Source organism: Pristiophorus japonicus, chromosome 5 (assembly GCF_044704955.1).
Source record: "Pristiophorus japonicus isolate sPriJap1 chromosome 5, sPriJap1.hap1, whole genome shotgun sequence".
NCBI classification, from domain to species: domain Eukaryota; kingdom Metazoa; phylum Chordata; class Chondrichthyes; family Pristiophoridae; genus Pristiophorus; species Pristiophorus japonicus.
The window spans coordinates 179,333,271-179,348,347 of NC_091981.1; the positions used below are offsets into that span (position 1 = coordinate 179,333,271).

General features: G+C 45.2%; 1 protein-coding gene across 4 annotated transcripts in view; it reads right to left on the reverse strand.

Annotated features, from left to right (window-relative positions):
• The window catches only part of tmem245 (transmembrane protein 245), a 257,862-nt gene that overhangs the window by 153,997 nt on the left and 88,788 nt on the right, over positions 1–15,077 (reverse strand). For all 4 annotated transcript variants that reach the window (XM_070881138.1, XM_070881139.1, XM_070881135.1 and 1 more), the window contains one exon: positions 4,775–4,865. In XM_070881138.1, the coding sequence (XP_070737239.1) occupies positions 4,775–4,865 (91 nt within the window). The remainder of the gene's footprint in view (positions 1–4,774; positions 4,866–15,077) is intronic.

Consider the following 15,077-nt stretch of genomic DNA (forward strand, 5'->3'; position numbering starts at 1 on the left):
GAAGGGAGATGATGGCGAAATGGTGGAACAGAGGGAGGGGCAGACAATACACCAGTCAGTAAAATAAAGGGTGCTTGCTGGTATACTTAGGGCTGGAGGAGTATAAAATGTTAAAATGTGCACCAGTTTTTAAGGCAGATAGATGATCAAGATGTTTTCTCAGTTTGTGCTGCGCAATTGGAGGAGGTGCTTCACAGATGCAAGATACACCTGCAAGAATTAAAATCCGATACCTCATCCATCATGGCCCATTTGCTCACTCTTCCAAAGAAGAGGATGTCTGAAGTCTGCAGGGGAAAAATAAATGTTCCTCACAAACTACCAAGGTCTTCCAACTCCTGATCAGTCCATTACTAAAATATTTCTATGTGGCTTTAATATCTTCCAATGCATTGTCAAAAACTTAAAAATACATCACTAGCAAGGTTACTTTGCTAACATAGCTTCTGTCACATCCAGTTGTTAATCAGTTAATTTGTACTGAAATATCACCTTTCTGGACCACATGGTGTGCACTGGTCCAAAGCTAGAATGCTGGCATTTGGCATTTGAAAAAAAGAGAGAATGACCCGGACTGTTACTTGAGGAACAGTGTGGGGAGGGAGTCAGTTATCCCTATATATTGCATATTTTAGTGCAGCCTGTGTACACATTAATTGCTGTGGTATCCAAAGCCTGTTCCACCTAATTATTTTATGCTTTTTATGATTGTATAACTTTTATACCTTGGCCTTGTTCTAGTTACAAAACAAATTAGTGATGAAATTCCTTTTCCCCTTGTTTGCAGACAATACACCAGAGTCGGAAAAGCAAGGTGTGCTTGCTGGTAGTTAGGTCTGGAGTTCTTCTTCTTAGGTGGTCCCTCGTATAGAGGATGGCCTGCTTCCACTCCAAAAAGGGATGAGTTCACAGGTGTTTCGATGAGGATCTGATATTCCAGGTCCCAAACTACATATTGAAGGGTGGAAATGCCTGTGCATGGATTTTTTTTAACGTGTGGTGGCCGTTGCACACCAGCCACCACAAGGGATTGACAGAGCTAGGTCTTGGTCCAGTGGCAAGGATTAACCCAGATGACTGGAGACCAGCTCCGCTGCATGGAACTAATGCGCACACATATTGCAATGTGGGCTGGCCCGTGCTGCCCCTGGGCCCATATCACGTCGCGCGTGTGCCCCGATCTCTCTCCGTTCCTCTGCTCTGGTCATTCGCCGCACCTCCGCCACGATTTCTCACCGCACCTCCACTGTACCTAGGTTTGGAGTAGTAAAAAGTTAAATGTGCACCACTCTTTAAGGCAGACAGATGACCAAGATCTTTTCTCAGCTCTTTCTGCACAATTAGAGAAGATGCTTCAGAGAGGCACAATCTTACCTCAAAAATTAAGGGCTCAATTTTCCCCGCCTGTTTTCTAGGCCACAAATAATTTGCCAAAGTTTCCCCGATATATAATTCGAATTTGGCGTAGCGCAGCATGTCCAGTCGCCTCGGGGGATAGAGCCTGCTGTCTGCACCAAAAAACGATGCTGCACCTTCTGCGCATGCGCGAGAAAAAAAGTTACGTTTTGACGTTGTTGCAATGGACGCGCATGTGCAATACTGCTCCGATTTGGCAATCGGAGCAATCTGCAGCCATACAAGATGCAACATGGTGCAAGGACCAAGAATTTCTTACAGGAAGATGTGGAGGCACTAGTTACCACCACAAGATCTGGAGGCCAGTGTAAAAAGAAGTGGCAGGACCTTGGTCAAATAGTTAGAGTAAGTAATATTTTCATTTATTCAAAGCAATTGCAATTATAAATGTGACCATCTGTATGTCCCACCCAGCAGAAAGACACCCTCTTTAAAAAGTTGCGTTTTCATCTTTGCCAGAGGAAGGTGGCACATAATAAAAGGGAAAGAACTCGAACAAGAGGAGGCCTGGCAAATCTGCACCCACTGACACCCTTGGAAGAGAGGGTTGCTGCTTTGATGGGTCCTGCCTGGAGAAAAGCAATCACCACTGCACAAGTTGGGCCCACACTCGAAGGAGGGGGCAAGTCCTGCAAATTCATTGTGGTCCTTCAAATTAGCCTGCTGCCTGGCCTGTGATGTGTGACCTACTCATGCCACCCACCCTGCTCCCTCCTTTGCTGCTAACCATTTGACTGTTGTATATTTTGCAGAACTTGAGGCCAACCCTGATGATGCAGAAGATGATTCAGACGCAGACGAGCCTGAAGAGGAGAACATCTTCCAATCCAACCCTCCAGACCAAGAACATGGGGGTGAGGGGGATGGAGCTGGATGAAGCTCCCACTGTTGTGCTGACTTTGGAGGAGGTGCCGCTCATGGAGATGACAGCCCCTTCCGTGACGAGTGGTCTGAGTGCTGATGGGACATTCCATGGTTTCATACCTTCCGAGGTTGCGGGTCTCAGTGGTGTATCATCAGCCACTCTCACCGCAGGTGGTTCTTCCACTACCAGGTGCTGCCTAAGTTGATGGCTAAGTTGTGCAGTATGTGGAACACAACAGTGAACTGACCGGCAATCTCAGGGGAGTACAGCAAGTAGCCTCCGGAATGGACCAAGCATCGGAAACGCTGTTTCAAGTTGTCAATGGTCCTCTCAATGATGCTGCGCATCGCAATGTACGACATGTTGTATTCACAGTCAGCTTTCGTCCGGGTTAGGCGCAGGGGCGTCATGAGCCAGATGGCAAGGCTGTACCCTTTGTCTCCCAGTAGCCAGCTCTGCCCTTCTGGCTGCAGCTGCTGAAACATGGCAGATATAATGCTGTCGCATAGGATGAACGCATCATGAGTGCTCCCAGGTTATCTTGCATCGACTGACATGATATGATGCTCGTCATCACATACAAGCTGTACATTAATGGGAGTGGAAGCCTTTTCTGTTCCTGTACATCTCGGAATCCTCCAAAAGGTGCTCGCAAGGCAATGTGGGTACAATCAATGCAGCCCTGTACCTTTGGGAAGCCAGTAATCCTGGAGAAGCCCACAGCCCTGTCATGGATTGCTTGGGCGGTCATGGAAAACTTTATGAAGTCATTCCTCCGCACATACAGTGCAGCCGTCACCTGGCGAATGCAGACGTGTTGCATGTTGAGAGATGGCGCACACATCCCCAGTTACAGCTTGAAACGATCTGGTGGCATAGAATGAAAGTGCAGCTGTAACTTTCACTTCAACTGACAAAGCAGTCCTCCTGATGTTTCTAGGTTGCAGGTCTGTTTTGACCAACTCACAGATCTCACTTACAACTTCTTTGTGGAAATGCAGCCTTCTGACACAGTCTGCATCACTGAAGTGGAGGTACGAACGCCTGCCTCGATATACCGGAGGTGGGTAAAGCTTCCTGCCCAGCACCCTACAGGTTCTGATATTTCTGATGCGATGACGTCGAATCAATTGTCTCCTACGCAGCACCATGATGCAGAAGACTCGCACAAGGTATGGCATTGTCAGTATTGCCTCCATACTTAAATTTAACCTTTGAAAGAAGCTCAAAACGGCAGGAAAGCAGGCAGGCAGGACAGGTTCGCAGTTCTCTCTCTCCCCAAGGTCTGTATGGATGGATCACCCCCAAAGGTCTTGTGACTTCTCTCTTTCTCCCTCCACCCCCACTCATTGCTGTGTTCAGTGCAGAAGGCTTCCGATCAGCACCTCGCTCCCCTGGCTCGAAGCTTCGGTGGTGGCGTGTGTGAGTAAAAAAAGAGAAAACTTCTGAAATCCAACAAATTTACACTTCTACGTTGACAGGTTAAAAAAAAGTTGAACTTTATTATTGATTTTGACAGTATTCTTGACTCCCTCCAAAATATTCGATTTAAAAACAATGGCGTCTTTCAGCGCCGATTTGTGAACGTGCGCTGGTTTTCTATGCCCAGAAGGTTTTTCGGGAGTGGCCAGATATACTGACCTAGAAGGAAAAAATGTTGGCCAAACTGCAAAATATTGAAAAAAACGCCGCAGACATGACATTAAAAAAAACTGGCCTATAAAAATCGTAACTAAGTCAGTTACGCTGGCGCCAGATCGAAGGGGGAAATTTGGAAAAAAATAAATACGCCAGACAAAACGCGCATGCCAAAAAAATCGGCGCAAATGACCGGGGAAAATTGAGCCCAAAAGTCTGACACCTCATCATGGTCCATTTGCTCACCCTTCCAAATAAGACCATTTATGAAGACTGTAAGGGACAAAAATAATCACGAACTTCCAAGGACTCTCCCAACTCCTGATCAGTAAAGTCAGCCATGTTAACAGTAATTGGGTACCTTGAAATGTTGATGAGGGCCAAGGGACTAATTCATGCATTTCCATTTGGACTCATCTATGACAATAAAGATGCTTAATCAAGACAGCAATCCAAATATATTTCTATGATCCCACAGCCCACTTCACTCCCGACTGATACTTCACTCATCTTTTCTTCTACTTCTCTTTGTTGGGGAAAGTGAAGGACAAAGACGTTTAAGAGGAGAAAGTAAAAGTTGATTCAACACGAGATAAGGAGGTCCATGTGACTATTTACAAGACTTGGGCGCTACATTCTGCTCCTCAGCAAATGAAACCTAGTCACAGTTCTCCTATTTCAAACTGTTCAGTGGCCTCTTCTACACCAAATGAACAAAAATCAAATATCTTTGATGAGAATCAAGGGTAATACTGTTCTGTGCCACAGACATGTACTTCACAAGAGATCACAATCAAGCACAAACAAAACTGGATCAGATATTAAATGTTAGAATTCCAACAGTTGTGCCTTTACCTTGTGGGTTATCCACTCTCTTCCATACTGGTACACATTGTTGGCAGCAGAATTCAGTGCCTTCTGTATTACCTGGGCCTCAGGAAGCCAGCTGAAATAATTCAAGGCAGCAGAAAGTGACTTAAAAATTGGAGGAGGGAAAAAGAAACTAAACACATGGGCTGAAATTTCATCAAATACCATTACCACCGATTTTGGGGCGGTATTTGCAGATCGGGTTTTTTTTTTTAACCGTCGAAACACCGCTATGACCGAAGACCGGCAGTTAGTTGAAAAGTTGACCGGTGGAAGCGGTATTTTCAGCCTTACACGATTTGCTTTTTTGGCGCCGAAGCCAAACGGACCTTCCGCGCACACGCAATTTTTTTTCCTCACGATTTTCTTTTCCCACAATTCTGGTCAGGGTTCGCCCGCGCAGAGCACCATCATGGAGAGAGAGAGAGAGAGAGAGAGAGAGGGAGGAGATAATCGAAGAGGAGAGAGAGAGATATTGGAAAAGGAGATGAGGGATAATACGAGGTTGAGAGATAAAAGCAGATAATAGTGGATAATAGGGGAGATAACTGGAGAGAGAGAGAGAGAGAGAGAGAGAGAGAGAGAGAGATATAAGAGAAAGGAGAAAATGCAGCAACCAGAATTAGCAAGGCAGAGGGCAAAGAAATTTAGCCCGGATGCCCAAGAGGCACTGTTACGTAAGAACATAAGAAATAGGAGCAGGAGTAGACCATACAGTCCCTCGAGCCTGCTCCATTTAATAGGATCATGGCTGATCCGATCATGGACTCAGGTCCACTTCCCTGCCCACTCTCCATAACCCCTTATTCCCTTATCGTTTAAGAAACTGTCTATTTCTGTCTTAAATTTATTCAATGTCCCAGCCGCCATAGCTCTTTGTGGCAGCGAATTCCACATATCCACAATCCTCAGTAGAAATTTCTCATCTGTTTTAAATGGGCGGCCCCTTATTCTAAGATCATGCCCTCTAGTTCTAGTCTCCCCCATCAGTGGAAACATCCTCTCTGCATCCACCTTGTCAAACCCCCTCATAATCTTATAAGTTTCAATAAGATCACCTCTCATTCTTCTGAATTCCAATGAGTAGAAGCCCAACTTACTCAACCTTTGCTCATAAGTCAACCCCCTCATCTCCGGAATCAACCTTGTGAACCTTCTCTGAATTCCCTCCAAAGCAAGTATAACCTTTCATAAATATGGAAACCAAAACTGCACGCAGTATTCCAGATGTGGCCTCACCAATACCCTGTACAACTGTAGCAAGACTTCCCTGCTTTTATACTCCATCCCCTTTGCAATAAAGGCCAACATTCCATTGGCCTTCCTGATCACTTGCTGTGCCTGCATACTATCCTTTTGTGTTTCATGCACAAGTACCCCCAGGTCCCGCTGTACTGCAGCATTTTGCAATCTTTCTCCATTTAAATAATAACTTGCTCTTTGATTTTTTTTGCCAAAGTGCATGACCTCATACTTTCCAACATTATACTCCATTTGCCAAATTTTTACCCACTCACTTAGCCTATGTCCTTTTGCAGATTTTTTGTGTCCTCCTCACACATTGCTTTTCCTCCCATCTTTGTATCGTCAGCAAATTTGGCTACGTTACACTCGGTCCCTTCCTCCAAGTCGTTAGATTGTAAATAGTTGGGGTCCCAGCACTGATCCCTGCGGCACCCCACTGGTTACTGATTGCCAACTCGAGAATGAACCATTTATCCTGACTCTCTGTTTTCTGTTCGTTAGCCAATCCTCTATCCATGCTAATATATTACACCGAACCCTGTGAACTTTTTATCTTGTGCAGTAACCTTTTATGAGACACCTTATTGAATGCCTTCTGGAAGTCCAAACATACCACTGATCCACTGATTCCCCTTTATCCACCCTGTTCGTTACATCCTCCAAGAATTCTAGCAAGTTTGTCAAACATGACTTCTTCATAAATCCATGCTGACTCTGCCTGACCGAATATTGCTTTTCCAAATGTCCTGCTACTGCTTCTTTAATAACTGAGTCCAACATTTTCCCAACCACAGATGTTAGGCTAACTGGTCGATAGTTTCCTGCTTTTTGTTTGCCTCCTTTTTTTAAATAGGGGGGGGGGGGGTTACATTTGCAGTTTTCCAATCTGCTGGGATCTCCCCAGAATTCTGGGAATTTTGGTAAATTACAACCAATGCATCCACAATCCCTGCCTCGACTTCTCTTAAGACCCTAGGATGCAAGCCATCAGGTCCAGGGGATTTATCTGCCTTTAGTCCCATTATCTTACTGAGTACCATCTCCTTAGTGATTGTGATTGTGTTAAGTTCCTCCCCCCGCTATAGCCACTTGACACTCCACAGTTGGGATATTGTTAGTGCCCTCTACCTTAAAGACTGATACAAAATATTTGTTCAGAGTTTCTGCCATCTCCATGTTCCCCATTACTAATTCCCTGGTCTCGTCCTCTAAGGGAACAACATTTACTTTAGCCACTCTCTTCCTTTTTATATACCTGTAGCAACTCTTGCGATCTGTTTTTATATTTCGTGCTAGTTTACTTTCATAGTCTATCTTCCCTTTCTTAATCATTTTTTGAATCATTCTTTGTTGGCTTTTAAACGCTTCCCAGTCTTTTGTCCTTCCACTAGCTTTGGCCACATTGTATGCCCTTGTTTTTAAACTGGATATCGTTCTTTATTTCTTTAGCTAGCCACGGATGGCTATCTTTTCTCTCACGCCCTTTCCTCCTCACTGGAATATATTTTTCTTGAGAGTTGTGAAATATCTCCTTAAATGTATACCACTGTTCATCAACCGTCCTACACTTGAATCTATTTTCCCAGTCCACTTTAGCCAACTCTGCCCTCATACCTCAGTCTCCTTTATTTAAGCTTAGTACGCTGCTTAGAGATCCAACTTTCTCATTCTCCCTCTGAATTTGAAATTCAATCATGCTATGATCACTCATTCCAAGGGGATCCTTTACTAGGAGATTGTTTATTAATCCTGTCTCATTATACAGGACCAGATCTAAGATAGCCTGCCCCCTGGTTGGTTCCGTTCCATACTGCTCAAGGAACTGGTCTATGAACTCTTCTTCAAGGCTACCCTGACCAATTTGATTTGTCCAATCAATATGGAGATTAAAATCACCCATGGTTATTGCTGTTCCCTTTTTACAAGCCCCCACGATTTCCTGGTTTATGCTCCGACCAACAGAGTTGCTACTGTTAGGGGGCCTATAGACTACGCCAACCAGTGACTTTTTCCCTTTATTATTCCTCATTGCCACCCAAACTGTTTCAACATCCTGATCATTTGAGTCAATATTGTTTCTCACTATTGCAGTGATTCCACCCTTTATCAATAGAGCTATCCCAGCTCCTTTTCCTTTCTGTCTGTCCTTCCGGATTGTCAAATACTCCTGAATATTTAATTCCCAGTCCTGGTCACCTTGCAACCACGTCACTGTAATGGCTATCAGATCATACCCATTTGTCTCAATTTGTGCCGAACTCATCTATTTTGTTAAAAATGCTACGTGCATTTAGACAAAGTGCCTTTAAATTGTTTTTTACCCTTTTTCCTGCTTGTTTCCTCTCTCCTTCAAACTCACCTTTATTTTTGGTTTCTAATTCCAACTTTACTCCCCTCCCTACTGAATCTATTTTCAGGTTCCCATCCCCCTGCCAAGCTAGTTTAAACCCTCCCCAACAGCACTAGCAAACCCCCCCCGCGAGGATGTTGGTCCTGGCTCTGTTGAGGTGGAACCCGTCCGGCTTGTACAGGTCCCACCTCCCCCAGAAGCAGTCCCAATGCCTCAGGAAACTAAAGCCCTCCCGCCTGCACCATCTCCCTAGCCTCGTATTCATCTGCTCTATCCTCCTATTTCTGTACTCACAAGCTCGTGCCACTGGGAGTAATCCGTGAAATTACTACCTTTTAGGTCCTGCTTTTTAATCTCTCTCCTAGCTCCCTAAACTCTGCCTGAAAGACCTCATCCCTCTTCCTAACTATGTCATTGGTACTGATGTGGACCACAACCTCTGGCTGTTCACCCCCTCCCCCCAGAATGCCCTGCAGCTGCTCAGTGACATCCTTGACCCTGGCACCAGGGAGGCAACATACCATCCTGGAGTCACGTCTGCGGCCACAGAAACGCCTGTCTGTTCCCCTGACTATCGAATCCCCTACCACTATAGCTCTTCCATTCTTCTTTCTCCCACCCTGTGCAGCTAAGCCACCTGTGGTGCCGTGGATTTGGCTCTGGCTGCACTCCCCGGAGCCACCACTGCCTTCACCAGTGTTGGCAGTTGAGGCCAGATGGGGACAATTGTTTAGGGGTGGACAAGCAAACGCAACGCCTCCCCACCAACCCCCCCCCCACCCCCACCCGCCAGCTGAAGGCAAAAGAATCTGGTCTGCTATTTGAGGAGATGTCCTCGGCAGATGACATCCCCTAGAGCCCACAGGAGTGCAGGAAGAGGTGGAATGACCTTTATGCGTCCGCGAGTGTAAATAATATTTTTATTTATGCACTCCTTGATTACTTACAATGTAAATCTGACATGTTGCTTGGCTTAGTGTTGCACCTTATTTGCCATGAATGATATTTACAAATTATGATGGCTTTCTGAGATCTTAAAAGATGTTTCTGCACTTCGACGCTTTCCTCATGAACCACGTGCAGCTTAACGGGACATAAGAACATAAGAAATAGGAGGAGTAGGTCATTTGGCCCCTCGAGCCTGCTCCGCCATTTAATAAGATCATGGCTGATCTGATCATGGACTCAGCTCCACTTCCCTGCCTGCTCCCCATAACCATTTATTCCCTTATCATTCAAAAATCTGTATCTCCACCTTAAATATAGTCTCCACAGTTCTCTGGGGCAGAGAATTCCACAGATTTACAACTCTCCAAGAAAAAATTCCTCCTCATCTCAGTTTTAAATGGATGGCCCCTTATTCTGAGACTATGCCCCCGAGTTTTAGTTTCCCCTATGAGTGAAAATATCTTCCCTGCATCCACCTTGTTGAACCCCTTCATTCTTCATGTTTCGACTAAGATCACCTCTCAACCTTCTGAACTCCAATGAGTATAGGCCCAACCTAGCTTCATCAGTCACCCCCCCTCATCTCCGGAATCAACCTAGTGAACCTTGTCTGACATTAAACAAAGGATTGTATTAAATGCACACAGTATGTTACAAGTGCTTGATGGCTATCTGTGTGTGCCACAAGAGCAGAAGGGCAATTCGGTTAAGTATTGCTATTGTCATTTTTGCAGAAGAAACTGGCTCACAATCAAAGTGAGCAGCGATGCATGGGGAGTGGTGCACCCAGCATTGAACAGTCCTGTTGGCTGCCCACAACCAATCGACTACCCGTGCGGGTACTGATCTGATGACTTCAGCTGAGGGCAAGTCCTGCAAAATCCCCGGGCTATGTTGGGGTCATGTAATGTAATGTCATGTAGTGTATGTGGACTCGGGTTAAGGTAATTTCATGTAGTGTCTCTTGATGACATATGATGCAGTAGTGGTGGTCCTTCAAGTAGGCCTGTGCTATGAGACCATACTCATGTCACCCTGCCCCCTCCCCTGCTGCTAACCACTCGTATGTTGTTTTCTATTTCCATTTGAGGAGTCGCATGCACGGCATCCCACCATGGAAGCCTCCACCTCCACTCATAACTTCGTGTTTGGCTCACCGAGGAGGATGAGGAAGAAGAGGAAGAGACAGATGATGGGCACCCAGAGGACCTTATAAAGGAAAAATCTATTGCGGGGGGGTGAGGCAGAGGAGGTCGTTGTTAGAGTCAGTGGAGGTGAAGGAGGAGGTGCAGGCGGAGAGGGAGGTGGGGATGATGGGGGTTGGACGAGTTAGCACATATTTTAGCTACGGCCACAACTCCCTCAGAGGGATCCACATTTCACAGATTCCTCGCCTCCGAGGCAGTGGGACCAAATGGTGTGTAGCAAACGCACCCAGAGTGTAGAATCCCGTATGCCGCCTCTACGGAGGTTGAGTCGGCAAAGCCAGTTGGCCGAGAGACAGGCAGGCACAAACCTGGACATGGTGGGACTATCAAGGGAGAGCGTCGAACTTAGTCGAGAGCTCCTCCAGGCCCTGGGTGGAATTTCCGGCAACATCGCCTCGCAATCTGCGGACATGTCGCAGATTGCAGCGATGCGGGAAAACACCGAGTCCGTCTATGCCATGTGGCAATTGATGGTCTCGGATTTTGGATCTGCAGTCCCCAGTGTCATACTACCCAGACCGACAGCGCCTGTGAGTGGAAAGATAGAACAACCTCCCAACTCAGAAGCAGGTTCTTCCATACCCTGAGCTTCTCCAGTGGATCCACACATGGCATCGCTATCGTCTATCTGACAATAGCAGTACTCTGGATACCTTGCTGCACAACTTTCAGGTCCCAATGCAGGTAGGGATAGCAGGAGGAAGTAATTGGGGGTAAAGATCGGTGGGGGGGGGGGGGGAAGAGAGAAAAAGAGGTGGCTGCAGTTAAAATAGGTGCAGGGTAGTTGTTGCTGTTGTGTTATATCTTTATTTTTTTTGTCATTGTCCTCACACAAAATATGTACAAATTAGTTGGAGAAAAATTTATTTACTGTCCAAGTTTTCAAAGTTTCAAGAATTTAGCATTTTTTATAAATCGTTTTCAACGTAAACATTCTTGTATAGCGTCTCATTTTTAGAATATGAGGGATAATAGTCAACATAGTGGGATTGAGTGGGCAGGCAAAGGTGAAACGCAACTCTCACTGTTCAAGCAAAGCGTTGATTTATGAGCTGCTGACGTAAAACTTTCGCAGTGGCGAAAGCTCCACAAGGCTTCCTGTGGTGGTGGCGGCATGGGTTCATCGCCAGGCCCCTCGTCCCTCCTCTCCTCAGGTGGTCTTGCAGTCGCCAGTGGCAATTCCTGTCCCTTCATGATGGCTAAGTTGTGTAGCATGCAGCACACCACAATGAACTCAGTGACCTGCTCAGGGTGGTATTGCAGGCTGCCTCCAGAGTGGTCCAGGCATCAGAAGCGCTGCTTGAGCACTCCAATTGTCTTTTTGACGATATTGCGTGCAGCTATATGTCTGTCATTGTAGCTACGCTTCTGTCCGAGGGTTCTGGAGGGGGGTCATGAGCCAGGTGGCGAGGCTGTAACCTTTGTCCCCCAGCATCCAGCTGTGACCTTGTGCCTGACGCTTGCTTAAACAAGTCAGAGACAGTGCTCTCACGCAAGATGAAAGCATCATGGATGTTCCCTGGAAATTGGGCATTGACTGCCATGGTACACTGCGTATGGTCGCAGACGAACTGTACATTCAGGGAGTGGAATCCCTTTCGGTTTCGGTAAACCTCTGGCTCCTGTAAAGGTACTCACAGGGTGATGTGCATGGAGTCAATGGCACCCTGAACCTTGGGGAAGCCAGCAATTTGTGCAAAACTCATAAGCCTTCTCATTCTGTGCCTCCCTGGTCATTGGGAAGTTTATTACGTCCATCCTGCGTGCATATAGTGCAGCAGTTACCTGGCGAATGCAGCGATGTGTAGCATGCTGAGAGATGCAGCATATGTCCCCAGCTAATGCCTGAAAGGAGCCAGAGGCATAGAAGGCAAATGCCGCAGTCACCTTCACCTCGACGGGCAGTGCAGTCCTGTTGGTGCTGGTGACCATCTCTTTTTGAAAGCGCAGCCTTCTAACGTATTGTGCCTCAGACAGGTGCAGGTATAAGTGGTTCTCCCTGAAAAGTTGTGGGGGGGCAAGGCCTCTTCCTCAAGTCTGCGAGCTCTTTGATTAGGTGCATAATGCTCTTGAATAAACCTTCTTCCACCTCTATTCTGCATAGCATAAGTTGCCAGCATTACTGACAGATATTATAGGCCCCATTCTTTTAATGTCCTCAAATTTCCTCCAATGTTCTCAAATAATCTCAAATAGCCTTAAAATTGAACTCTGAACTCATATAAAGCTATCATTAAGCTCAGGTAAAAATCAGCCTTCTCTCAAAATCCTTTCATGCAATGAACTCCAGCTCCGTTTTTCAAAATGGCGCCGTTACCACTGAGTCCAAGCAGGTAAGACTACAGTTTACATGACGGTATTTTAGGTCGGTGGTAAAAAAATGGTGGTATTGACGAGTTTACCGCCGGCGGTATTTTTCGGCGATATTTTGGCATTGCACACTGATTGATGTCATAAAAACATTTAAAAAAAAATACCACCTGCTCAAATTTTTTCAACAGCGGCGGATAATCACTGAAGAATTACCACTGGTGGTATTTTGGCAGTAAATTATTATATCAGCAGTATTTCAGTAGTAAATAATTTTCCGGCAGTAAAACAGTGGTAAAATGGGCGGTAAATTGGCAGAAGGTTAATGAAATTCCAGTTCATGAAAACCACACTTCATACATGACTGCAAAAATTAAACCCATATTACCCAAAGAAAGGCAATTGTCTACTCGCCAACTTTGTATCCTGAAAATTATACATCCAAGTCAGGTAATAAAATTGTGTAAGGGTTAACATTTAAAACTGTTTTAAATTACTTGTTAAATACCTTATCACTAGTTGTCCCATACTTTATTTTGGCAATATGCCCCCAAATGGTCCACTATCCTTAAAATGACAAAGCTCTATCTTATATTATCCATTCTCTGTATCCTGAACAATATGTATGAAGATGTATATTGAAAGAACATGGAAATCAGTTATTTGGCCCAAACAGTCGTTGTTGGTGTTTACCTGACATACAAGCAAATAGTACGAATCACATTTACCCAACCTGGTCCCATATCGCATCAGCCTCTTTTCCTGCATCTAGTTATTCAAATATGTTGACATAGTTTCCACCTCAACCACAAATCTAAAAGCGAATTCCACAGTCTCACAATTCTGTGTGTGAAGAAGTTTCACCTACCTTCTATTCTAAATCTCTACCTTTTATCTATAGTCCCTCATTCTTGACCCCTGAAACTGGAAGCAGTCAGCTTCCACCAACCCTGTCCCATCCCTTCATAAGAACATAACAGGAACAGAAGTAGGCCATACGGCCCCTCGAGCCTGCTCCGCCATTCAATAAGATCATGGCTGATCTGATCATGGACTCGGCTCCACCTCCCTGCCCGCTCCCCATAACCATTTATCGTTTAAGAAACTGTCTATTTCTGTCTTAAATTCATTCAATGCCCCAGCTTCCACAGCTCTCTAAGGCAGCGAATTCCACAGATTTACAACCCTCAGAAGAAATTTCTCCTCATCTCAGTTTTAAATGGGCGGCCCCTTATTCTAAGATCATGCCCTCTTGTTCTAGTCTCCCCCATCAGTGGAAACATCCTCTCTGCATCCACCTTGTCAAGCCCCCTCATAATCTTATACATTTCAATAAGATCACCTCTCATTCTTCTGAATTCCAATGAGTAGAGACCCAACCTTCTCAACCTTTCCTCATAAGTCAAGCCCCTCATCTCCGGAATCAACCTAGTGAACCTTCTCTGAACTGCCTACGTATATCCTTTCGTAAATATGGAAACCAAAACTGCACGCAGTATTTCAGGCGTGGCCTCACCAATACCCTGTATAGCTGTAGCAAGACTTCCCTGCTTTTATACTCCATCCCCTTTGCAATAAAGGCCAAGATTCCATTGGCCTTCCTGATCACTTGCTGTACCTGCATACTATCCTTTTGTGTCTCATGCACAAGTACCCCCAGGTCCCGCTGTACTGCAGCATTTTGCAATCTTTCGCCATTTAAATAATAACTTACTCTTTGATTTTTTTCTGCCAAAGTGCATGACCTCGCACTTTCCAACATTATACTTCATCTGCCAAATTTTTGCCCACTCACTTAGCCTGTCTATGTCCTTTTGCAGAATTTTTGTGTCCTCCTCACATATTGCTTTCCCTCCAATCTTTATATCGTAGGCAAACTTGGCTACGTTACACTCAGTCCCTTCTTCCAAGTCGTTAATATAGATTGTAAATAGTTGGGGTCCCAGCATTGATCCCTGCGGCACCCTACTAGTTACTGGTTGCCAACCACAGAATGAACCATTTATACCGACTCTCTGTTTTCTGTTAGTTAGCTAATCCTCTATCCATGCCAATATATTACCCCCAACCCAATGAACTTTTATCTTGTGCAGTAACCGTTTAGAAGTACTTTATTGTTCCGTATTCTGCGTAGTTCCAACAAAATTAACCCAATATTTCAAGTCTTTCTTCCTACTTACATTTCCTTATACCAAACCACATCCTAATGAATCACAGAAACATAGAA